We start from the raw sequence: 27,936 nt of genomic DNA on the forward strand, positions 1-27,936 counted from the left end.
AAATAAAATAAAAAAGTTATTACTGATCATTATTACAATAAATACACATACATATTTTTTTCAACTTTAGCTATATTTACCGAATATTGTGTATGAGTAAACATGGTTGTGCTAAAGATTGAGAAAAATTTTAAATTTTTTGGCAAGCCAGAGGAGGTTGACGTGTTAAGAGCCTTATTTGTCTATATAATATATCATCACCATTCGTTGTATTTAGTTTTGAACTAAGAATGCATATAATTGATTACCTGAAGTTCTCTTATAATAAGACTTCTACTTTTTCCTTGTAGAACTACTTGAGCTTGGGTCACTAAATCTTCAGGAACAAATGGAGCCGGTACCGCTGACACCACTCGACCTGAACTTGATGCTCCAATTATGACCCCAGTAGCTCTGCTTGTAGATCCTATGAAACAACAGTTATTACTTTCACACATCTCTCCCGTTTTTAGAACAAGTTTTCCGATTCAGTTATAACATCTTTAAACAATTTACTTTAATATAATGTACACATACAGGCAAAATTAGAGGAACACACAAAAAAGGCATATAGTTTTTTAATTACTAGCTTTGTGTATTTTTCCCGGTTCATTTACACCCAATCACACACTAAGAACACCCAATGAAACACTTGTTCCATTACCCACAAGTTATAAAAAAATCCTCTTTTGTCTGTGTTCCTCTAATTGTGCCGGTTTTTTTATTTATGGTGAAAGATAAAAAAAACATGGAAAAATATTTGGGATTCTTTTTGATAAGCTTCACTCTGTATCTCGCATAAATAAAGGTAGGCACAGGGAACCTGGAAAGATAGAATTAAGACACTTAATTCCCATTAAGACACTTCCACTTCCCACTTTCTGCCAAATTCTCGCAGCATTGCATGTTGAGTGGCAAAAGTTCACCAGGCTTTTGCCTCATTACAGAGGTAATAAATATATTAAATATTTCATTTCCTCGAGTTAGAATCGAACCCACAACCGCCGTGTTTACAGTCGCAAGCTTATGACCCTGGCCATGAGAGCCTTAACATGAAAAGGGATGTATATTAAAATATCTAGAAAAAACCTTGGGAACTAGGAGCAGCGCGGATAGAGTTTCTCATTATTCTTGCTCTAGTGCGAGGTTGTTGTCGTGATCCGCATCCACCTCCACTTCCTCCCTGCTTGCCTCCACTCGTCCCACCGCCACCACTGCCTCCCCCACCGTTTCCACCGCTTTTACTTGCATCAGCCTTGCTCAGATCTAATCTATCCGGAATTATGGAGAATGCAGCTCGGCATATGCTGCCATCTTCCAACAAACAGGCAATATGAGTTGGTCCGGCCGCAACTGCCCTCACTCCTCTTAAGGAGGTAAGTGCAGAAGGGGCAGCACCAGTGCCATATCTGTTCCATCGCTCTGCAACCTCTCTGAGTCTAGAACAAGTTAAAAAATCCTATATTGTATTTCTTTGCAAAATTTATGTTAGGTTAGACATTATAGTGATACTCACTATTGTATATTTATAAAATTTAAAAAAATTATGTAGCGAAATTATATGTAGGAAAAATATTAATTGACTTTATTATAACGCAAAGTACAAGTAGATTTTCTTTAAAATTATTATATAAAAATATCTATTAAAGTTCACATATTTTTATACATATATCTAAATTATTTATTACAATAGTAATCAAAATAAAGTGAGTAATTGAGTGCTATGAATATATGTTAACTTAAGATTATATCTTTGTACACTCTACAAAATTGTTCTCAGGTCAAGATAGTATAGTTAAATTACAAATAATACATTTTGAATAGGTGTACAAAGTGTGCCTTTAAAAGCTACTGGTTATGGATTTGATCCTCACTTGAAGAAATGAAATATTTATTTACATTTATATTTCCATTTCTGAAAAAAGCAAAGGGCAAAGTGCAATGTTGAGTTCCGCAACTCGACATGCGATGCCTCCAAAATGCAGTATGAAGTTGATTTGATTTTGATTTTAATAAAAAAAAATAATAACCTAATCTAGCCCTATTTAGTCCTTGATAATTATTAAAGGAAGTATATTATTAACATTAAATTAAAGTAAAATGTAGTTAAAAACTGTAACAGAAGCTTTGTGTGTAACAAAATGTCAATAATCTGAAATTTGGTGTAATTGCTGCCATTTCACTCGTAACTTATTCAAAAAGGCCACACCAACACACTACCACATGGAGGTAAGGAAAAATAGCAAGAGCTGCAAATTATATGTGATTTTCATTAGTACTATTAAAGCTAATAATAAGGTTAAGATGGGCTTAAAATTTTGATTAAAAATACAATATTATAAGGAGACTGCTGATTTTGTTTTACTGTTGGAGCACTTTATTAGTGGGCTTTAAAGTTAATTGAAACTAAAAAATAATTAATTGAATTGGTGGTTTTCGTATAATTACCCTCTGAATAGGTGACAGTCCCTCTGTTACCCATTTTACAGAAAAAAAAATAGTTTACCAAAGTAATGGGTATTATTGGTTCATCTGTTATGTAATATTAGGTAAATGAATATCTGAACATACAGTGCATAAACATCTTTGGAAAAATTTTATATTTCGACTCATACTTTTTTTGTAAACACTGTTTGCCTATTATAATGCAAGAAATAACCCATAAACTAAATGATTCTTGTGGCAACACTATGACAGAAATATCTTAAAAACTTCTCCCATAAAATTAATTTAAATGTTATAATTTTTATTGCTAAATTTGGTGTAATTTGTGAAAAAGTTTCTAATATAAACATTTGTACTGTTAATATTATATTCAGTACATTAAAATTTGTGACTTTAAAGTGTTTGTGGTGTGTTTTGTTCGTCATCTGTAATTGCGCAGGTAACAAACTACATTTTAAATTTTAATATCTTACTTCCTTGCTTACTACATACACATCTATAATAAGAATGCTTTATATTCAGTGGCATAGCTGGGGGGGTGTGACTACTGCTTCACTAATAAACAAAAGTAAACTGCCAGCTACACTAATTTTATTAATTAATAATAATTTTTCTTGTATATTAATTTTTAACAAATATTTATTAAAAGTATGTAATAAAGGATGGTTGGTTTCAGAATAACTGAGGAAAATAAAACTAGAATCAGTTATTCCAGAAAACATAGCAACCTTTAAAGTGACATGATTATAAATATGATTTTTCACATAATAGAAAACACAAAAAATATTTAAAAGTTTCACATTATATTAAGTATGGGAGGTATTTTTATTTCTTTAAAGCATAAAAAAGTAATTACAGCTGAAATATTTCCAATATTGCAAAATACTAACAATTCATCCATTTATTAAATATATATAAATAAACTTATGAAAGAAAATGGGGTTCGCAAATTAATAGCCATCATCATCGTGTTCATTTTCAGTAACAGTTTTTCAAAACCATTCACTGTTTCGATTAAGAAATGCGACAGCAAATTTCGGATCAGCCATATTTTTGCAAAAAAACACTATTCGATTTAAAAGACAACAATATGAGCTATAAAATGAAGATTGAAGGAACGAGCATTTTGCTAAGTCTTGGCATGATGATAAAAAAATATTTTTATCCCTAAACTTACAATTCTTGATCTATTGTATAAGATCATCGTAATGGAGTCATCTAGAAAATTAAATAATAGGCTTGCTTACCTATCTATCAATTGATCCTCTGTTCCAGGTAATGGATGAACAACGAAATGCATTGAAGACATTTCTCTGAGATCTTGACAATCAAATCAACATTAAAAACACTTCCACATTTGCAATCACTTAAACGCTGTAGAATAAATGAACACTCCTTAAATTTTTTGTAACCACCATATTTCCTCTCAAATCTCAATAGCGTTTTTCGTTCTCAAATACATGTGAGTCGGTATATGACGAAAAAAGAAAGAAAATATCAACATGGCTTCTTTGTCTAAAATGTTGGTAGAAATGGAAAATATGAAAAACTACAATCGTTTTAAATTATAATTTTTAAAATAGTATAAAATAGAATATTTTTAACTTAGCAAATAATACCATAATTTGAATAAGATCATCAAATAATTAGTAATTTAAGAAAAATCAGTACCGTAGAAAGTTTTAATTTAAATAAACAATTTATTTGTAATCTGTGCCATTAAAATTTTTTCATTGGATTCAAATTTTGAATTGCAAAGAGTCGTAAAGAAAAAATCCAAAAAGCAGAATATGGAGTGTAGAGGCATCGATTCGTAAATATTAAGATATGAATAATTACCACCTCTATCATTTGTAATAAATTAAACCCTATATGTTTTCGGAAGCTTGCCAGAATCCAATGGTGAAAACCGCATCTAAATCGATTAAGTCGATTCTGAGATTAGCGATAACAAACGCACAGACAAACAGAAATTTAAAAAACATTGTTTTGGGTTCTATTAGGTTAATAAAGGGAACCTTTATATATAACTTTTTTTTATATCTTCCAAGTACAGACACCGACCCTCTTACGATTTTAAACTTCATTAAACTTGTCTAGACTAATTCTTTATTTTGTTAAGTATTTTATATAATATTCATCTTCTTAAAATAATTTACTGTTAATGAGTAAACATAAGTATTTATAACGTTTGTTATTAGATAATAGATATATTTACATTTAACCTTTAATATGATATAATCTGTATTCTGTAATGCGAAAAAAAGATATGTCAAAAATGGCGGCCAAGTCAAAGAAGCGGTTGTCTAAAAATGAAAATAAATTGTTAAAATTAGAAAAATTAGAGTTAAAGGATGTTATATGTTCAATTTGTCAGTCTGTATTAATAGAACCTGTAACATTGCCATGCTACCATGATTTTTGTCAACGTTGCTTTAATGGAAGTATTGAAAATAACGCTTTATGCTGTCCACTATGTCGTTTGCGAATTGGTTCTTGGGTAAGAACCGCAACAAAACAAAAGAATTTAGTTAATAACAAATTATGGAATTTTTTGGTGAATAAATTTTCTAAAGAGATAAAACAAAAATTGAGAGGCGAAGACATTGAACTACCAACAGGTACGTTTCCTTGTAATTTATGTTATTTGTAATAGAAGCCGCTTGTAAAAATATCAATGGGCTTTATATTAATTTACACTTTTTCAGAAATCCCAGTAATCCGATTAAGTGAACCTGGAGAGATTAAATGTGAATATGAAGCTGAGCTTCAAAGACTAAGAGATGAACGCTTACGACTGGAACAAAAACACTTACAGAAATCTGAGAGCTTAATAAAGTAAGTTCTTTTTAGTGTATAAGAATTAACATAGCAGGTGCACTTAAAAGATTATCAGTCAAATTTGTTTATTAAAAAACTTTTAATCAATCTCACTTTTGTTGTATCTTATATATTTCATTAAATAGAGATTTATTCAGGTGGCTAAGTTTGAGTCAAAAATGTTCTTGTTGATTGCAGACAATTACAAGAAGAGGAGGAGATGGCACATAAAAAATATTTGGAAAGATTAAAACATGATGAAATTTTAGCTAAACAGCTTCAACAGGAGGATCAAGTAACTAAAGTACCCAAAATCTCAAAAAATTGTGTTTTAAAATTTCCTATTACACAACATAGGCTAAAACCTACTACCATAGATAGTTTTTTATCTAAATCCACTCTACAAGCAAGCATTACAAACAAGTAATTTTGTTTATTCTTTAAAAAAATTGTGTTACATTTATATGATTTCATTTATTTTTAAAAATCTTGTACATGCTTGTGTTCTTGCTGATGTGATTCAAGGAAATTACAAATTTAGAGAAATACTTTGGTTTATTTTAATTATAAAAAATATATTAATTTTAGCAGCCCATTAGTAACTGATGACAATACTAGTACAGATATTACTACCCCAATGAAGTCAATGAGTTCTAACAGTAGTAGACATTCTCCTGAAATGTTACCAAATTATGGGAAACTTATTAAAAACATTATTGACCAAAAAGTTAAAAATAGATCTAGTACATGGAATAAAGAAAATGGTGACACTTCAAAAGATAAGGTACAATTGTAAATTTCATAATATTGTATGATAGTGTCTAGGTAATTTTTCTAAAATATGTAAAAAAGAATGTATCTCATTAAAAGGCTGTCTCTGCCTTGCTATATGTTGGAGATGTGTAAGGCTAAGAAAGATATAATATTTGAAAAATATGCACATCACTTTAAGCTAATCAAATTATCATCCTTATGTACTTATTATTATTATAATTTTTTAGCTTCACACTGTATCCTCCACACACTAAGGTAAGCAGAGAGAACCTAGTGTTAAGACACTCTGTACCCCACTTTCCGAACTATGGAGGAGTTGCGTGTTGAGAGGCCGAACTTAAGTGTTGCCTTGATATCAGAGCAAAGAAATGAAAATATTTAATTTCCTGGAGTTTGAATCGAACCCACAACTTGTCATGTTTACAGTCACAGATTTGTGTCCCTGCCTCTAATAGGAATCAAATTTTAATTTCAGAAAGAGGAACAAGAAACTAATGACACTGAAGCTGTGATTAAAGATGATAAAAGTATTATAAAATCAAAAAGTGGAGCACAATCTCTGCTTGTTTCATTGCCACTGCCAAATACAGGGATACTTCAAAAAAATAATTTACCTGACCAAAGTAATATTGAAACGAGTAGTGTAGATTCTATGCAACAAGAATTATGTTATTTCAAACCTATTGAAGGGACTACGCCTACAAGGTGTGTAAGTCAATTATTTCTGTGTTAGGTGGAGATTTAGTAATTATGTTCTACACTTGATTTGAAATTGAAAATGTGACCAAACCCCAATACTGGTGTTACGTAACTTGCTAGATCTAAATCGGTTTGTGTTGCTCATTGACAACCAACCTACACCTCTTGTACTGATAGTCACATTCAATCCTGAAAATGTAATTTTTGTATTTGATTCATTAAAAGTGAGATATAAAATTGCAACTATCATTGTACAAAAATGAAAAAATGTATGTGGCCAAGCATAATGGAGCACATCAAATAAGAGTAAAAAGGATAAGAATGCAGTGACGTAGCTAGGGTATTTGCTGCCCGGTGCGGCTTGGGGGACTTGATGCCCCTTTCCTGTTGATGAGTTCTAAAAAAAAAACGGACGATGAGTTCTAAAAAAAACAAAGTGATCGTCGACTTTGATGCCCCTTTTCTCTTGATGAGTTCTAAAAGAAAAAACAAAGTGATCGTAGACTTTGATGTCCCTTTCCTTTTGATGCCCGGTGCGGCTTAGGGGACTTGATGCCCTTTAAAATGGTATAAAGTCTAAAAAACAAAGAAAAAACACGCTGATCGTCGACTTTGATGCCCTTTTCCTTTTGATGCCAGGTGCGACCGCCCCGCTCGCACCCCCCTAGCTACGCCACTGTAAGAATGCATATCCAGCTTAGAAGAATTGCTATAATTTTTTTATGATGGTTTCTAATAATGTCTTTTTAGTTGATTTCTAATAATAAACTCTATTTTTAATAGATTTTTTGTTGCTCTACTTTTATAATCACTTAAATAACCTTGTGAACTGTGCCACCATCTTAAAATCTGTTGAAACAGAAGAAGAAGTTGTACAATATAATTTTTAATATACACAAAATAACAATATATTTACTTATTGAAGGTGGTAATATTGTTATAGTGTTGTTCCACTCTAAGGATTACTAAAATGTTTTATAATGCAAGCTCTTGGCAACCATCCAAGCTGTCCACTGACACACACACACTAATGTGTAGCTTACACATTCTTTTCAAACTACATCAAAATTCTTATGGACATGATAACACATAAATATTAAAGTTATTCTAAAATTTTATTCCAGCTTTAACAGTAACAAAAGTTTGCCACTCCGAGTACCATGTTTAAGAGCAAACAAAGAAATCTTCAATATGACTAAATATGAAACTCTTCCAAGTCGGGAACAATATTTAGAAAATCTGTGTAGACTACGTGATATATCCTTGACTCAAAAGTTGCCCTCTGCATTTGTTATTGCTCTAAGCATATTAAAGACTAAAAAGGTAAGATTAATGAAGTTCTCTATATTAAATAATTACAATTATTAACAAAAAAAAACTTACTTCAAGGACCCATAATCGGAACCTAACCAAACTCACATTAAACTACCCTTGAAGTGAATCTTTTTCAATTAAAAAAGTATAATTAAAATCAGTTCACCTAGTTCGGAGGTAACAAATATAAAAAAGTACAGTTGAATTAATAACCTCCTCCTTACACAAGTCGGTTAGAAAGTGGACTTCACTTCCATTGCGAAACCTTTTTGCTTTTGATAATATAAAAAATCTCTTGTGATGACAAATGTTTACAAAAAGTAGGGGATATCTACGTGCAGGAGGCAGTGTAAAGCAATAATAATGTAAAAAAATAATAATAATGATACATTAAGTTTTAGGTAAAAAATGTTTTTTTTTTTTTTTTTTTTTTTTTTTTTTCTGTGCTGAATTTACAATCAGTTCTTTACTTTTAGCAAATGTGTTGTATGCTGTTGGCTTTTAAAGGCGTGACTCCAATAAGCCATCTACCTTATAGTATTATCTTTTTTTTTTTTTTACTTGTTTTTTTTTTTTTTGTTAAAGTATATCACTTCTTTTTAATCTTTTAGCATAACTTCGCGTTATAAGGGCAGATGCAAGGTCATTAGGATGCCTTCCCAATCGGTCTCGATATTTACTGTTGTGTTTTATTATTTCATACGCGACAGTATCCATCTTGAGGTTTTCATGGATTTCCTTGTTGGTAACAAACCACGGTACATGGCTGATTGTTCGCAGTATGAAGTTTTGTACCCTCTGAATTATCGTGATATTGGATTTACAAGCACTTCCCCAGAGTTGTATCCCATAGAGCCAAATAGGCTTCAGTACAACATTGTATATAAGAAGCTTATTGTCCAGGCTCAGTTTGCTGTTACGCCCTAGTATCCAATGGAGGTTTTTATATCGGATATTAAGTTCACACCTCTTTGTTTCAACGTGATTCCTCCATGTCAGGCGACGATCGAGATGAAGACCCAAATACCTGACGCTGTCGTGATGCGAGAGTGTAGTATTTTCCAATTTTACTGGTGGACAGTTTCCTTTTTTTAGGGCGAAAGTGACCTGGACAGATTTGCTAGCACTTGCTTTTATCTTCCAGTTATTCAGCCATGTTGAGATTTTATCCAGGCTTCCCTGTAGAATCTTTGATGCAATAACTGGATCTTTGTGACTGACTAGTACTGCAGTATCGTCAGCAAATGTCGCCGTTGTGACTCCTTCAGCCTGCGGAAGGTCTGAGGTATACAGTATGTATAGTAGCGGTCCCAAAACTGACCCCTGGGGTACACCAGCTTTTATTTGGAAAAAGGATGATTTTGCATCCGCTTCTTTCACTTGGAACATCCTGTCTTCAAGGTAAGATTTCAATATGGTATAGTACTGATGTGGCAAGTTACTCTTCAGTTTAAGCAGAAGACCCCTATGCCAAACCTTGTCAAAGGCTTGTTGAATATCGAGGAACACAGAGGAACAGTATTGTTTTTCCTCGAGGCTTTTACGGATTTTGTCATATACTCTGTGCACTTGTTCGATGGTGGAGTGCTTTAGTCTGAAGCCAAATTGGTGGTCGGGTATTACATTTTCATTGTTTAGAATGGGCAGTATTCTATGCATCAGTAACTTTTCCAGAACCTTAGAGAGTATGGGGAGCAGACTTATAGGCCTATAAGATGATACTTCATAAGGATCTTTTCCAGTCTTATAAATCATAATGATTTGAGAGATTTTCCAGGCCAGAGGAAAATACTGGACCCGCAGTACAGCATTAAACAAAGACGTCATAAATACAACAGCTTTTCGTGGTAGTTGCTTTAGTATTTCCTTTGTAATAAGATCATATCCAGGTGCTTTCTTGTCTTTAAGTGTGGTAATTACTCTCCATACTTCACGCACTTTAACGGGACGAGGTGGTGGTGTCATTTGGAAGTCTTGTAGGAGCACTTCGTCTATATGTCGCTCATTCTCAGAGCTTCCTCCCGGATTCGGAGAAAATACTTGTTCCAAGTGTTTAGCATAAGCATCTACCTTTTCCTGGGATGTACGTGCCCATCCCGAGCAAGTTTTTAGCGGGAATTTGGTACTTTGTGGCTTGCTATAGTTTTTTGTGAACTTCCACAAGGAGTATTTGTTTGACGCAGAGGGCGATAACGATTCCAGTTGGTATTCCAGCGTATCATCGTGCCACCTCTGCAACATCTCTTTCAGGTGTAACGCAGCTGTATTGAATATGGTTTTGTCTGCCTCCGCTCCACTCTGGTGCCAAATCCTCCTTAACCTACGTTTATTTAGTAATGCATGTTTAATGGCCAGTGGGTAATTTGAATGCCTGTTGTCCGGTTTGGGTTCAGGAGTATTGATCCAGCAAGCTGTTTGAATAAGTTCTGTAATATACCTAGCTGCATCTTCTATGTTATCTGGAGTTTTCATGGGCACATTCAACTGAATGTTGCTCTCTATATAATCCCTAAAGGATTCCCAGTCAGTCTGTCGGTTGGTTAACTTTTCTGTTTCTTCAAGTTCTATAAGGAATGAGCTCATTGTTAGAAGAACAGGAGTGTGGTCAGACGAACTATCATAGCATGATTCCGGTTTCAGGTAGTGTTTGGATAGACCTTTTGCAACGAAGAAGTCAAGAAGGTCAGGTTTTCTTTTGGGGTCTGTGGGCCAGTATGTGGGCTCGCAAGCAGACAATACTAGTAAATTATTATTGTCTGTGCTTAATTTAAGTTGTCGTCCTCTAGTCGTGGTAAGTCTGGAACCCCAGTCAATGTGTTTTGCGTTCCAGTCTCCACCTGTCACAAAACGATTTCCAAGATGTTTGAAGTAGTCTGTCCACATGTCCTCCTTTATGTTATGTCTCGGGGGACAATATGCTGCTGAGAAGTTAATGTGACCCTTGCCATCTTCCACAGAAATAGTTGCGGCTTGTATATGGGCTGTCTTGTATTCTGGGATGAGGTGATGTTTAACATTCTTTTTCACAATTACTGCTGCTCCACCATGTGCTAGATCATCAGGATGATTAGTCATATAGCATTCGCAGTCCTTAAATTTTAAGTTTGTATTACTTTTGGCATGTGTTTCGGATACGAGAAGTATATCAATTTTGTGTTCAACCATAAGTAATTCAACTTCTAGTTTGTGAGCTGTCAAGCCATTCACGTTCCAGGTAGCTACTCTGTAGGTGTTCATTTTGTTAGCCGGTCAACGAGCCTGACTATGAGTTCCATTAGGGTGCTCATTTGTTGTAGGATTTGCTCAAACTTATCGTTTTGTCTTCTGAGAATTTCTTCGATATTAGGAATCATCTGTTGTTGTGTGTTTTCATAGGTACTATCCGTTTGTGTCTTATTAATTTTACAGATGTTTGCATATGTCTCTGATATAGATTTTGTTTTTATGGTGTTATCAATAGGTGTCACTTTATCGGTTATAGGCTTCTCAGTTCTTAACGGCTCTTTTGGTGGTTGTTTCTGATGTTTAAATCTTTTATTAAGAATTTCTCTGTAAACATCACAACCCTTATAATTCGCAGGATGGGGTCCATTACAGAGGGCGCACGTCGCAGGTGTGTTTCGGTCCTTTTTGGGACATTGAGAAGTCTTGTGTGACTGTCCACATTTTACGCATCTGTAAGGACGCATACAATAGTTCTTTGAGTGCCCGTATTGTTGACAGCGCTGGCATTGTACAACTGTGGTTTTCTTCCTGGGGTCTTCTATCACAACAGCCTGGTGATAAATGTATTTTAGTTCCTTTATTGCCTTATTTTTGGGTCCAGGTAAAAGGTTGACAAAGAATGTAGAAGTGGGCTTTTTGTCAGGACCAAATTTGACATTTATAATTTCACCAGACACTACGTTGCCAGTGTTTTTTTCGATATCAAGCTTTATTTCTTCAAGTGGCGTTGAGTGATGAAGATTTCGTATGACCACTCTGTAGCACCTTTGATCTTTTCGGTTAAATGTGTGTCCTATTAAACCATTGTCTCTGATTGTTGATAATATTTCCTTATAGATGTTAATATCAGTGCAGTGTATTCTCAGTTGATTTTTATTTACGATCTTATAAGTATATTCCTCTTCTTTTGCAACTACACTGAGCAATTCAGTCAGTTTGTTAATATCATCAACACCATATAGGATGATTGGTGGTGGTTTAGATGGCCGTTTTACTTTCGGTCCTGCATTCTCCACTTGGTCTACGGGTAGTGTGTTGAATCTATTGCTTGTATGTAGCTTATCAGGAGAAGGTGTTGGGGAACTTTTTTTTTCGTTTTTTATTTCGGTTTACAGGTACTCTTTGCCATGCTGGCGGTTGAGTTTCTGGCTGTAAAGTTGTTGCACTAGTATCAAGTGTACTATGGTTGAGGGTGAGATCTTCATCTAGATGACTACCTAGCGAGTGACTTCTAGGTCTTGTAAACAGGGACGGGTGGAAAGCCTGTTGGACCATCTTCCGTTTTCCAGTAGTATTTTCTTTCACAGGAGCCTGGTCACCTACTCCAGTGGAGACTTCGGTAGCAGATTTCACACTCTCCGGCCCGGGTACCAGAGAGCGCCGGGGGTTAGCCGGGTCGCATGACATCGCATTATCATTAACATTGGACATTTTCATGGTTAGAGAGATGGGAAAATACTCGTGACACTTACCCAGGGTGTCAGAGCCACTCTTTTAGAGGGGATTTAATCCCTCATGGTTTGTGGAAACCAGGGTCAGGTTAATTACTGCCGCCTGTGACTCGGCGTGTTGCTCGTTTAGCACCACCCAGGGGATACGTGTAGGGTGTTCCTAGGAATAGGTGGAGAATCCTACGGACGCGAGCAACATTCGTCCCCCAAAAAAATGTATCTGTAAATATTTTTTTTATATAGCAACGTAAGTGACTAAGCAATATCATAAGTGTAACCGTGCTTACAGTTGCTTACAACCGTTGCTTACAGTGATGCCCACTTTTTAACCGACTTCTATAAGGACGAGCATAAATGGACGAATAACTCAATAATATCACGCCAACCGACTTCGATGATTCTTTTTTTATAACATTAGATAGTAGAAAAACACATTGTAACGTAACATCCCTCTGAAATTGCGAAAGTTACCTCCATACCCATTTAACAAGGGTGAACATTGTTTGATGATTTTTTTATTCGTATGGTCACCTTATACATAAATAAAGTACAATTATTCATATAGTATTAAATATTAACCTTGAAATATTATATATAAATTTACGATATTGTAATTGATTTTCAGGAAAACTCAAAGAAGTATAAAACGAATACAAGGTCTGGAGCAAAGAAAACATCCACTACAAATTTAAATATTGCCGCTCCTTTAACATCAAAACGCGCATTAACTAGATATAAACAATTAGAAACGGCCGATATGACGAAACCAAATTCAAGTATGACCTTAAGACGTACAAGATCAATGGGTAGTATTCACAAAGAAGAAAATGAGGTTACACCTAAGAAAAAAGTGAAGGAGAGGAAATACCATTCTGATAGAAAGCCATATTTAAGAAGTGATTCTAAACGAATGCATCTGAAGAGGGAGTCATGTAGTCCATCTTCACATACTCGGACCATTAATAATAATAAGCTTAACTTAGCTGTGAAAAACTTATCTAGTCCTTTAGAAAATTGTGATGTAAAAAATATTTTGCGAGAACAGCTTAGAATTGAGAAAATAATCGCTCAAGAAAAGAGTGACTTTGAGTTCGCTCGCAAGATGGACGCGGAGTGGAACGGGCGTCGCCTCCGACGCGCTGCCACCAAGCGCCAGGTCAGCCTTGCCTACGCCCTTAGGCCTGCTAAAAAGCTTAAAGTTTAGTGCAGCTCTTCTACCTCAAGATTTTTTTTGTATATATATTCATTTATTATAGCACCAGTAGACAGAAATATTAACTATTTAATTAACATTTATATTACAAGTAATGTAAGATTCGACCCACCTATTATAAATCATTTCTTTAACTTACAACTTTTATTAATTTTTACAATACGATATTGGTAATGTTGTTCCGAGCCATGTTGTGAATATATTTAAAATATTAGTAGACATCATATGTGATTTAAAATACACTAGTAATATTGTAATAGTGAAGTATGTAATTAAATTGTTATGACATGTATAACCATAAATAACAACGTACGACTTTTTAAATATTAAAAAATATATACTCATATTTAGTAATTAATTGTCAATTTTTTCAGTGCTAATAAAACATGAGGCACAGTTAGGTTTTACATACAAATATTTTTAATATATGTTCTTGAAATCTTTGTTGAGAATTGGGGTTGTATGATTTAAAATATAATATATATATTTTTTTACATTTTTAAATTCAAAGCAGCAAAGAATAGTGAATAGTAACAATGTTATACATATTCACATTGTCTATGTACTCATGTCACAACTTATTACGACAAAAAATGAAGATGGCATCCTAAATTCATTAATTATATGCATTACATTACAATTATTAAAATTAAAAATAAATATCTGTGTAAAACTATATAAACATTGTATTACTTTTAGTACGTCATATTATATTTTGAAAATGGTATTATATGAATTGCAATTTATGTTATGTACTTAGTATATATAAGAGACTGGATAAAATAAAAAAGGTATCAATATAGTCATGCAAATAGAACCAATAATGTTCCTATGTTTACGATATGTTATTATTAATGAATATTTAAAATCTATTGCCAAAATATTTTCACTTATTGAACTCAATATTTATTAAAATCTTTTAAAACCTGGTAAGTTCTGAAGGCATAATAATTTGTAATTGATATTAATTTTGTACAAAATTGTCCATTCAATGGCTATAAGTATGTATTTTTTTTATATAAAATAATGCCATAGTAGCATAATTAAAAGTGAAATTTAAATTTATTACGTATAATTTTTTTAAATTTATCACTGTGATATGTGACAATTAATATAAGAAAACACCATATGTGGTTATAGTTTTTATTTCTTAGCAAATAATGTACCTCCATGTGTAAATAAAACAATTTACTACAGCATTCAAAATTTTTTCCTAATAAAATATGTAAACAACAGCTGGTTTATTCTTCTTGAAAATGTTTACATTTGTCCTCTGGTTCCACTTGGGTCCTAGAATGAAAAAAAATATGTAAATGAATTATAAACTCAGCAATAAATATAATGATGAATTATATTATTCAAAATTTCAATAATATATCAATAATCAGTATCCCACACACAGCAATGTAGCCAGAGGGAACCTAGTGTTAAGACAATCCATTTCCAACGTTCCGCCGATTTCTGGAAGCATTGTGTGTTGAGTAGTAGTCAACGCTGAGCTTTTGTTTCGACGCCAGAGTGAAGAAATGAAATTATATGTTTCATATCCCTGAGTGGGGATGAAATCCACAACCAGTTACGTTTACAATGCAGAGTAAATGGCAGACTCAATAACAGTCATTGACTTGCCAGAGCAGTGAATTATAAATAATTAATTTCCCTAAACAGAGATCAAACCAACTGGCAATCACAGCCAGATACTGTTCCACTGTGTCACAATGGCATTGTTTTTTTTTAATATAACATTTTCATAAATATGGATTCAAAGTATAGTAAGTACTAATATATTATTATTGTAAAATTTAATTTAAAAATATGGGACATTTGCTTACCAATGTGATAATCATTATTTCTTTTAATTCATCCAAGGTGGCCTTGAATATTTTAGGAATTAATATATGTTTCAAGTTTCTTTAATAATTAAATCTGCAAGAGAAAATATTATTATAAATTTGTCCATGTTTCTTAATGAAAAATATACAGTATACATGACATTTTAAAATCTAACATTAAAAACATATTTATTTAAAATTCAGTAAAATAATAAAATCTTGCCTCTGCACAAATTTATCCCCTTGATCATACCATTACAGCAACACACTCACCACTTCGATGCAGATGCACTCAGTAGACACTTCATGCTGCGGGAACCATGTGGCCACCTCTTGATTATCATTCACACAGACACCAGCCGTCTGCTTAATACCCTTTTACATAGTATAACATAGATTATCTCATTCCAAATCAATAAGACATCCATACTCAATTTTATGAGAATTGAGATTAATGCTCTCAAACATTTCAAATTATCTTATCTAATAATCAACAGATTGTGATTTGAATATGACTGTTAAATCACTCTTTGTAACACAACAACCCACCCAAGCACAATTAAAACATCCATCTCAAATTACATACTTTATTAATTCAGTATCTCTCACATCATACCATTACACAAATTACACACTTAAGTCATTTAAAAGATACTTCAATTTTAAGCTATTAACATTGATAAACTTATCAGGAGTATAAAATAATATACCTTTAAAAAATATCTAGCATAAGTAAGAACAACATAAACACTTATTATTTACACCTCCCCAAGCAATCATCTCTGGTATGAACATCATCTTTGACAGCTCACCTCATGTTTGGGGCTTGCTATTGTTATTCCAACCACCACTAGACCCTGAACTTCCACCCCCTCCATTACCTCCCCAACCTTGTCCATTAGGCCAGTTACTCTGATTCCAATTACCACTTTTGCCACCATTCCAGCCAGGATTACTCTGATTCCATGTTTGTGGGGGTCCATTTGGACCCCAATTTTGATTATTGTTCCAGTTTTTGCCAGAACTACCTTGTGGTGGGCCATTCTGCCAATTATTTGGTCCTGAATTACCTGGACCACCTAAAAATCCACCCCAGCCTGCCTGATTAAGAGCTGCCGCAACAAGACTAATAGGTAAATTAAAGTTTGCTGGTGGTCCACCATTAGGATTTATGCCTAAATTTTGCATGTTTAAAGTATCAATATTATTGTTACTTGGGTTATTATTAGATCCAGTGGAAGAATTGGATCTATTTCCGTCCCAATTGTTGGGTCCATATGAATCTTCTTTCCAATTAGGACTAGATTTACTTTTAATTTTTGGTGCAGCACTCGATACTGAAACTGATGCTCCTTTAATTACATGGTCTTCACCACAAAGACTTTGAGCCACTTCTGGGTCTAAAAATGTAACAAATCCAAATGCTCTAAATGGTCGGGGAACAAAAACATCCGTCACTTCACCAAATCTTGAAAAATATTCTCGAAGATCATTTGCAGTCATATCTTCTGTGCATCGCCCAACAAAAACTTTACATGGCATTTGCGGCACCACTCCTTCTTTGGAATTAGGAATACGAACATCAACCCAACGACCATCTATATTGTGTCTTTGAGCCAAGGCTCGCATTTGGGAAGCATACGTAGCAAATCTGATAAATCCAAAGCCTTTGAATGACCCATTTTTATCTCGTTTTAATTGAACCATAACCACCTCTCCAAATTGTTCAAAATATTGTTTGATAGATTCTTCAGTTGATTTCCATGGTAAGCCCAGGCATATTAAGTCCGAGCATGTGAGTTTTTTTTCTAAGCGCTTTGTTTTTGCAGCGGAGTTTTCTGAGGATACATCTTCCATCTTTCGCTTATTTTCTTTAGGAAAAACACAAATATATAAGAGTTTACCCCAGCCTGCTTCATTCGGAGGATGAAGTTTGCCATCACTAAGACGTATTCCACGGATAACTTTACTATCGGGATGCCGGTATTTGAGTCCACATGATCCAGGGAATTGTGCAACAAGCGTAGATAGTAGAAGAGTTCCGTCTGTTTCACAGGGTATTTCTACCGCATTAGAATCATCTTCATCTTCACTGACTTTAATATAATCAAATGGATCTTCATTATAACCACTTTTGCTATTCATGTTTGGTTTCACTTAAGGCAATTACGATTAAAGTGCAATGAATTTGAATATAATTTGGTTTCCAAATTATTTTACAGCTAACTTTACATTCACAATCACAGGTCTATAAGAGCAAAAATCAAAATGGTCGCGAACCAACGCTACAGAAGTACAAACACAAAGCACTCTAGTCTAGTATATGTGTATTATCTACGGTATAGAGTCTGTATCTGTTTCTGTAGTCTGTATCTGTACTACAGAGTACAGACCACAGAACACATTTACTCATTTATATGGTACAGACTCGCTAAGTCGCTATAAGCAGTGGCCTATGGCTAAGCTAAAGCTGTAACAAATTTTGTGTATGATTATTCAAGTTATATTTTAAATCTGTATCGTCTAGCGTATCAAATAAATGCTACAGGGTTTTCAAATTAATATATGATTTTTTTTGTTCAAAACAAGGAAGACATTGTGGTTATTTATTACAAACAAATCAAATTAAAACTATTTTTGGCACGTAGCTCAACTACGCAAGATTTACTATCACTTATTTTGATAGTTTTATTTCTATAATTGGGAATTAATAAATTATTAATTGCTTATATAATGTTTCTTCATCTTAAAAATAAATTTTATCTAAACTCAACCTAATATAAATGATTAGGTTTTGTACAATTATTTATTGAGATTTAGACCAGCAGGTTGTGGCACAGGGGCACAAGCAACAGTAAATGTGTTCTGTGGGCACAAGTGTGTGGCTGTAAACGCGACTGGTTGTGGGTTTGATTCAAACTCGACGAAATGAGATATTTGTTTAAAGTTATATTTTCATTTCTTCGCTCTGGTGCCAAGGCAAAGTGCCGCGTTGAGTTGCGCCACTCAACAACATCCCTTCAGAATTCGGCGGAAAATGGGGAATGGAGTGTCGTAACACTAGGTTACCTGCTACGGGATACATGCGGAGTACGTGAAGCTGATTTAATTTAGATTTCAAGTGGTCCTCAAAATTGGACGGAGTTTCGGCGCAGCCGAAGGTTGTTGGAAGGCCAATTTATGTCCAAAACCGAAACTGTGGCCGAAACCCCGATTTCTAGCCAAAAATAGGCCGAAACCGCAACAGAAACCGAAACTTTGGTCAATCATTAATCGATATTCAGATGACAACTATTACCGCTTTATTTTTCATGCCGTCAAATAGCCAATGTTATAATTTCTTTATGCTACTTGAAGTTGATCAATTATAAATTTTATTTCAAAAAGTTTTTTCACAAATGCAAAGCTTATTTTAGCGTCGCAACCGCGAACTGATCTACTTACTTATTCTTGATAATATAATTCTTTACTTATTCATAGTTTGTCAAGTCTTGCATAGTAATGTGATTTAAAGTTTGCGGATACATCCAGTCACTTCGCGACCTTGAATCTTGACTTTTATAGTTTATCGTCTAATTTAAAGAAAGGATTATATCTACTCGTATAAAAAGTGAAGACTATAATTTAAGGACACATGATACATGAGTATGATAATATTGTTAAAAAATGTGTATTTTTTCAGTTAAAGTATAAAGTATACTTTAGTAGTATTTTTGTAGTAAGTGTTTACGTTATTGGTGTTGGTAGACGTTTATAGACTTAGTTAAAAGTTAAAACTGTATCTTCATTTAAAGTGGTGATGACAAAAACACTCTCCATAATTATCATATCTTCTTGAAATCAGCATTCAATTGATAAGATTGATATAGTAATAAAATAAATGCTTTTAGATAAGGTACATCTTTTATAAAAGTGCCGTCTTGTCACTTTCTTAAGTAAGATTATTATCTATTGATATATAAAAAAAACTTGGACTTTAACTTTGCACAGTGTTTACATGTTCGTGTAAATGTGGTTTTTCAATTTTTCGAGATCATTTTTGTTAGGAAAATTTCTAGGGCACTAGATTATTCTGGGGCGGGCAAGTCCCACTCGGCCCCCCCTCTCCTACGCCTATGCTCATAATAGTTGTTTAGTATTAGACACAATTTTGTCATTGAACTGACTATGACTTAAATAAGTAACATTTTTTTAAATAATTTTCTATTGACGCCCAGAGCGTAATACTTTTTTAAAAAGTATTTTTTTATGTTGTTTATCTTTTCTATGTCTTTTCTTTAGATACTTTAAACATCAGCCATTTTAAATGATAGATAAGCATGAAGATAAGCATGTTTACGAATAGCCATTTTAAGTGATAAAATCTTAGGTTTAACTTAATTTAACTTCATCCTAACCTAGGAACCTAGTGTTAAGACTCTCCGTTCCCCAATTTACGTCGAACTCACCGCGGGGCGTTGGTGCCAAAGCGAAGAAATAAAAATATCCGAACCCACAACCGTCGTCCTACAGTAACACCTTTGTGCTCTTGGGCAGTGTATTTAATATTGCAATATATTCAAATTAATTAACTCAATACCATTAAAATTTAATAAAACACAGGCGCATATCCTATTGTGTCATTTGTAACTCAAATGGGTGTGACCGAACAAAGTAGTTAAACCAGTCTTAATGCCAAAGTTAAAAATATTCTGGTTGACATCTTTGAGATTTTTTAAAGTTCAAGGAAATCTTATTTCTTTTGTATAAATGCCTCATACGTATAATATTTATGCGTACGTACAATATTTCTAATACATAATTAGAACCACGGGAAGGCTAGCGATTCCTTAGGGTAAAACGATCTAACATGTAGGTAATATAATCAATTCGTGTAGAAGAATTTCGAAATATAAAATTATAGTTTCTATAGAAAGAAATCAAAATTTTTCGTAACTCAAATCACTATTTTTTTCATTTATATTGCTTTTGCGCTGCGTTTTATAGATTTCTAAAAAAAAAAAAAAAATTCTTATCCTTAGTGGTACATATACTTTATCCCCTGCGGGGTAGTCAGAGGGAACGGAGCGCCAAACGCTACGGTCTCTACATACCTCTTTCGTCTCGTCCACTGTCATCAACCTCTTCATACATGCCCTCCGGGGGATTCTCATGCTTTTTACGTGACCTTGCTACAGTATTTTCGATACTGTGTTTTCGAACGTCAACAGAGGTCTCCTCCCTACGGGAATGAAAGTGAGCGGTAAGAGAGTTACCGCTCACTTTCTTTCTTCCTTAGTGGTAATAGCCCAAAATCTCAGAGCCGCCAAACCTACGTCATTTTAGCAATCATTTTTAAAAAGGATTCTTCTTGGACGTGTACCTTAAGTTGGCGCTACCTCTGAAAAGACCCCACTTTCAACTTAGAGAGTATGTATACAGTCTTAAGTAGGTACATATTAGACTATTAATCCTCAAAATTTCAGCTTTGCTAAAATGACGTAGATCTGGGGGCCCTGGGATCTCAGTCTATAACTATGTACAAACTTTTAAAGATTTAGATAATACAAATCTTTCCACTTTTATCTGTGCAGGTCATAACGATGCTCCTCGTAATTATTAAGAGAAATTATAACACGTAATTTCTCCATACATTTATTGTTTTTTTTTCTATAAATTAATTATAATTTTATTTGCCCTGTGGTGACTCAAGTATACTGAACGATATACTTACAGTGTACAGTTTACTGCACTTAAAATAAATTAATTATAAAAACAAATATAATCCATAAATCAAACCTAAGATAAGAATTTTTCACAGAAAAAAAGATAATTACGTAATCAATAAACATTTTTAGCTTTGATATTATGTTATAATATGTAATTATTTTATTGATATACCTATTTATCTACATCAGATTGCCTTTTTCTTGAAAATATGTATTTATATAGTTGATTTTTTTTGTCGTAAATTATAACTATTAATGTCTCACGGTGTCTGTCTACATTATAAGCTTAGGTTAGATAACAAGTAAGATCAATATATATTTATTACATAATAAAAAGAAAAATAGTAGTAAATTGTCTAACATTTACCTACTATTGAATTAAATAACATAACCATTCTATCTACCCACTCCGAGAGCGAGTACAATATGACGAAATTTACTGTTCCAGTCAGACTTGAATCCACTGCGCTATGATGGTCTATTATATCTGTAAAGTTTGTTATTATAAAAATATTTTATACATTAAGCAAAATAAACCTCAAAATAAAATATCTGAAATGCGATATCACTTATAAGATAATATTTTATGACATATAAACCATACTATTCTTTTTATAGTTAGGTAGATACATCTCACCGGATGCGACCGATTAGGTACTAGTTTGTTTTGCAGATGCGGAAGTCAGCTATCGGGAAGGCTGATAAGTCGAGGTCTAAGTTAGGTACATATATAATAAATGAAAAACATTTTTTTTTTATTTTGGATGGCTGTCAATCTATGTTTAATATACTTATGTTGTACAAGGTCAGCCCTGGTAAGGTTTAGTACTTACTTTAGATTTAGACTATATGGTGCAATGGAGATCATTAAACATTTTAAAAGTACTTTGAAAGAATGATTGTTAAAGAATAATTATTGACGGCTACAACTTGCATGTTTTTTAGACAGGTTTTGATGGGTAGAGTACCATACTTCCTAAAGTTCTAGAAAAGCTCTGAAATTTGGTAGGTAACCCAGTGTTAGTATACAAACGACAAAAATCTTGACCTCTCTACTCCTGAAACTATGGGATGGAAGTGTGTTTGTCTGACACTTCTGTCAATTTTGATACTAGAGATCTGAAAATATATATTCCTAAGTAGGTACTCCTTGTTGTAATTAATAAAAACAAACAGTTCAAGACTTTCTAAAACTCATCCGGTACAGTTTGAACTCTACACGCCCTTATGAAGTCATGGCGCGTAGAGTTCAAAATTTGACTATATGAGATCTATTATCTAACTTTTGATAGAGCAATCCAACTTCTTGGCATCATTTTAAATGAAAATGTTTTTGGTGGATATGACTTTTATAAAATGTTGTTACTTGCTAAATAAAGCAGGGCACACCCGTTAATAGATGAGAAGAAGTACTTATCCCAAGACAAAGAAATCGGAGCGTTAAATACTACAGAACATACCTACATATTCAATTCTACGTGTGTTGTTAAACATTATATTACTATTACATAAGATCCCTGAATATAGAAGTAGGTATGTACAAAAAATAGAATTATGGATAAATTTTAATATTATCTAACAAAATTTTAAAGTTAAATAAATTAATAAATATAAATTAAATATACTTAATTAGGTATAACTTTTTAAAAATAAGTAACACTTGTGTAAAGTGTAATGATGTGCCGTGAATTTGGCTCGTTGGAAAACCTTGAAACAAAGACATGTTTGGATCTTAATTAAATTTTTATTTAAATAGGTTTATATAAAAAAAAAATCTTTATTAACTTATGCGACAATTTATGTTTTTCTATGACTTATTAGATGTAGATTTCTTTTATTTAAGTACCTACAATAAAATGTCTTAGTTTCTATATAAGAATAAATTAACAGTTACTAGGTATTAAAAAAAGTGTCTGTAAACAATAGAGAAGAGCTCCACGCCTTACGTAGAACCGTTGTGGTCCAATTAAATTTTGATAAATAATTAATTAGCATCCTTAATAATAGCCATTGAGTATGATGGGCATTTTCTCATTGCAGTGTTGCAAAATTTTTAGTCTAATTAACTTTTGTCTGATTAATAATAACTATTTTTTGGCGTGTTAATTGTTAAAATTCAGTCTCATATATTAACTAGATGTTTCTCACTGAAGGACATCGGCATCAATAAATAGAGCTCGTCAATTTCGTTTGTCCGCTGTGGGAATATCTTGTGCCCAATCAATGTTTTTTACAATAGATGTTTTGAATATAATACATATATTTTATAGCAGTGAATCCTTTAATGAGTATATTTTCTTTGTTAGTTAAGTATATATTTATTATTATTAGACTATTTATAATGATATGTCACCCCGGAAGCGTCTAACTAGCAGTGCAAATATATATAACTATATAAGTATAGGAATTCTCGAGGGCCGGAACCTAGGAGTTAGATTAAGCATGCTACGATGACAAAAACCCAAAACTATATACTTCCATAGTACACAATAACACGTTACAAGTGTACCAAAAAAGTGTGTATTCTGTGCTTTGAAATTCATATAATACGCTCGTTTCAAACTCTGGTCACGTAATTTTCCCGTACAGTACGGTCTGACCTGAAGTTAGCTTTTCTAAACTTTTGCGTATTTTTCACTTGGGAAGAAAATAACGAAAAGTAAGAAAATATTCTAAAATCAAATCTGCTTAGCCATCTACAACCATTTTCAGGACGCCACAACTTGTTGACCGTACTGTACTGAGTACTGACTCTACAAGCGACCGCTGTGTAACACTTTATATTTTTTCCGTAACGGTGCACTTGATTAAAATGATTTAAAGAGAACAATAATAAGTATCCGTGAATAATAGTATTTTTTAAATAAGTAAGGCGAACAATACACAAACAAAAGAATATTGCAATATATTTTAATCTTAAAATAATGTAAATTAAGTATAAAATTATTAATAAACAATATTTAAATAAATAACGTAAAAATCTGTTGTACAGATTTTGTATACATACATTTTGTAAAACAACTTAACAAGACAATTTGCACCTAGTCTAAACAATAATGATTTTGTTACCTCTATTATACAAAAAATTAAGTTGAAATTTCAAGTATAGATAATACAATGATAACAATGAATATAAAATAATATTAGTAATAAGAACTTTATTATAACTACAACGGTTAAAACTGTTATATTGTTTGATTTCATATAAGTACTATTTATATATATGTATATTTATTCCTTATTTCTCAAACTTCAATTACACATTACACAAATATACAGTTTCGATTAGCAAATACAAATAATAATATTAAGTATTTTATCATTTAGATTCAGCTCTTAAGAATTTTTAAAGAATTGCAATACAAAATTTTATTTCACTAATTTTGTTGCAAAATATTTTGATATATGAAATCATTTTTATATTACAAAAACAGTAACAGTATTTAACTTTTAAAGGCAAATTAGACCTTATTCAAATTAATTACAACTTATACTAAGTTATAAATTAACAATTTATATATAAATATTTAAAATATTTTTAAGTTAAAAAGTTATGTTTAAATCATATATTTTTAAGTACAATTATTAACTTTTTACTCATTGTTAACTAAAAAGTAATTGTACAATACATTGCAATTGTTATATTTAAAATAGTTTAACCTTAGGAATACTTCTTTTTTTTTTAATGTTTAGTTTTTATTTTAAATTCTTATTCTAGTTTTTCCCCACAAGTGTTTCTGTATAAAATAAGTGTTTTTTAATGACAAATAATATATATGTTTTAAATTTTTGTACGGTTTGCGAAAGACAAATTATAGGGAAAAATTATAATAATATTAAATAAGTAATAGACTAAGCCTGATGCGGTTCTCTGTTATGCAAAATTGAATAAATTAAGCAAAGGAATGTAATATGCAAATTGCATTATTAAATCAATTAATTATTCAGTAGCTATTGGAATGTATTTAAATAGATTTAAGCAAGATTGAAATTTGCTTAGTAGCTTTTTTGTAAAAACTACTAAGCATGATATTTTGTAAATTGTATTTTACACAGATTAGTACAGTAAAATGGTTCCCATTTTCATAAAAGAAACTCATATGAATTGAGAAGTGGGTAGTTGCACATCTTTCACTCTTAAGTATATTTAATCTATGTTACAAATTATTCCACAGTAACAGATTTTGCCAAATTTCTAGGACAATCGACATTGCAACCTCGCAATACTGCTATATGATAAGCAAGTAATTGCATCGGAATAACAGTAAGTACTCCTTGCAGACAGTCTACTGTTCTTGGAATTTCTAATGTCCGAGATGCGAGACTTATCGTTTCTGTATCTCCTTCTTCACAAATAACAATAGGTTGCCCTTGCCGAGCCGTTACCTGCTGTAAAGCGTTCATACATTTTGTGTACACAGGATCACGCATAACTATCATCATAACAGGCATGGAGTCATCAATCAGAGCCAGCGGTCCATGCTTTAACTCTCCTGCCATAATACCCTCACTGTGCATGTAGGTCAGTTCCTTTACCTTTAACGCTCCTTCTAGACACGTCGCGAAATTATATCCACGGCCCATAATCAATAGCGAGCGCTGTCGATATAAATCTTCAGCTAAGGCCTTCACTTTACCGTCCAAAGCCAGTACTTGCCGGATTTTCTCATGTAAATGGTGTAATCCTTCAATAATATCTCCTCTCCTTTTCTGCAGGGAGATGCGATCTTCACTTATAACTAGTGCAAACATCACCAGAGAGACAAATTGTGATGTATAAGCTTTTGTGGAAGCAACACCAATCTCAGGGCCAGCATTAATATGTACCCCACAATGAGACTCTCGACAAATAGAACTGCCCACAGTATTTGTTATTCCGACAATAAGAGCTCCATGACGTTTACAGTAACGGAGGGCCGAAAGTGTATCTGCAGTTTCTCCAGATTGTGAAATAAAGAAACACACATCATCACGAAAAACAGGTGTATCTCTGTCAAGAAGGTCAGATGCCAACTCAACCATAACTGGAAGTTCAGTGAGCTCTTCCAATAATTGACGAGTAGCGACAGCACTGTGGTAGCTTGTGCCACAACCAATTAACATTAATCGTCGGCACCGTTTAATTTCAGGAATATAATCTTTGATACCCCCAAGGGTAACTGTACCATCTACAAAGTTGAGACGACCTCTCATTGTGTTAATGATAGATTCAGATTGCTCAAAAATTTCTTTCTGCATAAAATAGTCATAGTTGCCTTTCATAATTTGCTGTATTTCTAATTTAAGTGTAAAAATTTCTCGTTGATGTGAATCTGTACTACTGCCAGACAAGCGATGAATGCTAAGAACTCCATCTTTTATATGAGCAACATCATCATCTTCAAAATAAAGGACTTTGTTAGTATGTTCAATAACAGCAGAAGCATCAGATGCAAAGAAATATTCTACATCTCTTTCTTCTTCTGGTTTAAAATGGGCATGACTATTCACACGAGGCACTGGTTGGACTACACCTCTTGTAGCTTTATTGTTAGTATACATAATGGGTATATGATCACTAGATAGGCGTCTCTTTGTCTTAATACCCACAAGCAGAGGACTACCACGTCTGGTGGCAACACATTCATTTGGGAAATAACGAGACTTAAAGCATAAACCAAAAGCTCCTTCTATTTGTTGAATTACCTGTTCAACTAGCTGCTGGAAGCTGAAGTCCTTGTGCTGATGGTAGAGGTGATGAATAAGTTTTGCAATAACTTCTGTATCTGTTTGTGATTCAAAAGAGTATCCTTTATTCTCCAAAAATTGCTTAATTTCTTTGTGATTTGTAACAATACCATTGTGAATAACAACAAATGCGTTGTCTTCACCTGAGCGTTGAGGATGTGCGTTCAAAGCGCTAGGTTCACCGTGTGTAGCCCAACGAGTATGAGCAATACCACAATGTGATTCTACTGTTTCGTCTACAGCTAACTCAGACTTACGTTCTTGTACCAATTTATCAAGAGCGGCTACTTTACCGCTTTCCTTTACAACAGCAATATCCTTTTGACCAGCTGAATCTACAGCGATGCCTGCAGAATCATAGCCGCGGTATTCTAAGCGTTTCAATCCATTTATAAGCAATTCCAATATTTCACCTCTAGTTTTCGGTGTCAAGTGATTAATATATGCAAAAATTCCACACATTGTAATGAAGTGAAATATTACAGTAAAACTGGTACCACGCAAACACAACTAAGATCTAAGGAGACTACTCCTAACAGAAAACAAAATAATGAAGACTTTCGGTATGTGTCTCCATTCAACAACTAATATATTACTTTCACTTATGGCAAAGCCCACGTCATCATGTTTCTTTAACGTAGATACCAGTTGTTACTATAATTAATATGCAAGCACCGACAACCATAAATTTTTCTGAATTGACTGACCGATAGATAGGCCAATATTGAATATACAAAATTAAACTGGCT

At 33.1% G+C, this 27,936-nt stretch overlaps 2 protein-coding genes and 2 pseudogenes across 16 annotated transcripts in view; 1 reads left to right on the top strand and 3 right to left on the bottom strand.

Annotated features, from left to right (window-relative positions):
- The window catches only part of hyd (E3 ubiquitin-protein ligase hyd), a 28,247-nt gene extending 24,373 nt beyond the window's left edge, over nt 1-3,874 (bottom strand). For all 11 annotated transcript variants that reach the window (XM_085193197.1, XM_085193192.1, XM_085193201.1 and 8 more), the window contains exons 1-3: nt 3,672-3,874; nt 1,069-1,418; nt 249-406 (exon numbers count right to left, since the gene is read on the bottom strand). In XM_085193197.1, the coding sequence (XP_085049323.1) occupies nt 249-406; nt 1,069-1,418; nt 3,672-3,733 (570 nt within the window). In that variant the 5' untranslated portion in view covers nt 3,734-3,874. The remainder of the gene's footprint in view (nt 1-248; nt 407-1,068; nt 1,419-3,671) is intronic.
- Nucleotides 3,875-4,690: 816 nt separating this feature from the next.
- Nucleotides 4,691-18,021, top strand: LOC146534476 (uncharacterized). 2 transcript variants are annotated; one of them, XM_085193202.1, is made up of 7 exons: nt 4,691-5,045; nt 5,133-5,262; nt 5,443-5,667; nt 5,833-6,028; nt 6,494-6,723; nt 7,842-8,040; nt 13,333-18,021. In XM_085193202.1, exons 1-7 carry the CDS (start codon nt 4,694-4,696, stop codon nt 13,909-13,911), a joined length of 1,911 nt encoding a protein of 636 aa, XP_085049328.1. In that variant the 5' UTR covers nt 4,691-4,693; the 3' UTR covers nt 13,912-18,021. The 2 variants fall into 2 exon arrangements, with proteins under 2 accessions (XP_085049328.1, XP_085049329.1); XM_085193203.1 differs by having other exon boundaries at nt 5,836-6,028.
- On the bottom strand, nt 15,050-18,099 carry LOC146534477 (TAR DNA-binding protein 43 pseudogene; annotated as a pseudogene). 2 transcript variants are annotated; one of them, XR_014878440.1, is made up of 3 exons: nt 16,565-18,099; nt 15,753-15,846; nt 15,050-15,210 (listed from the first exon to the last, which is right to left on the bottom strand). The product of XR_014878440.1 is annotated as a TAR DNA-binding protein 43 pseudogene, transcript variant X2 (transcript). The 2 variants fall into 2 exon arrangements; XR_014878439.1 differs by having other exon boundaries at nt 16,026-18,098.
- A 5,085-nt stretch (nt 18,100-23,184) lies between these two features.
- On the bottom strand, nt 23,185-27,936 carry LOC146534478 (glutamine--fructose-6-phosphate aminotransferase [isomerizing] 1 pseudogene; annotated as a pseudogene). The gene has a single exon (XR_014878441.1). The product of XR_014878441.1 is annotated as a glutamine--fructose-6-phosphate aminotransferase [isomerizing] 1 pseudogene (transcript).

Source organism: Heliconius melpomene, chromosome 11, assembly GCF_056956725.1.
Source record: "Heliconius melpomene rosina isolate 202511_hmr_F chromosome 11, ASM5695672v1, whole genome shotgun sequence".
In the NCBI taxonomy this organism is placed as follows: domain Eukaryota; kingdom Metazoa; phylum Arthropoda; class Insecta; order Lepidoptera; family Nymphalidae; genus Heliconius; species Heliconius melpomene.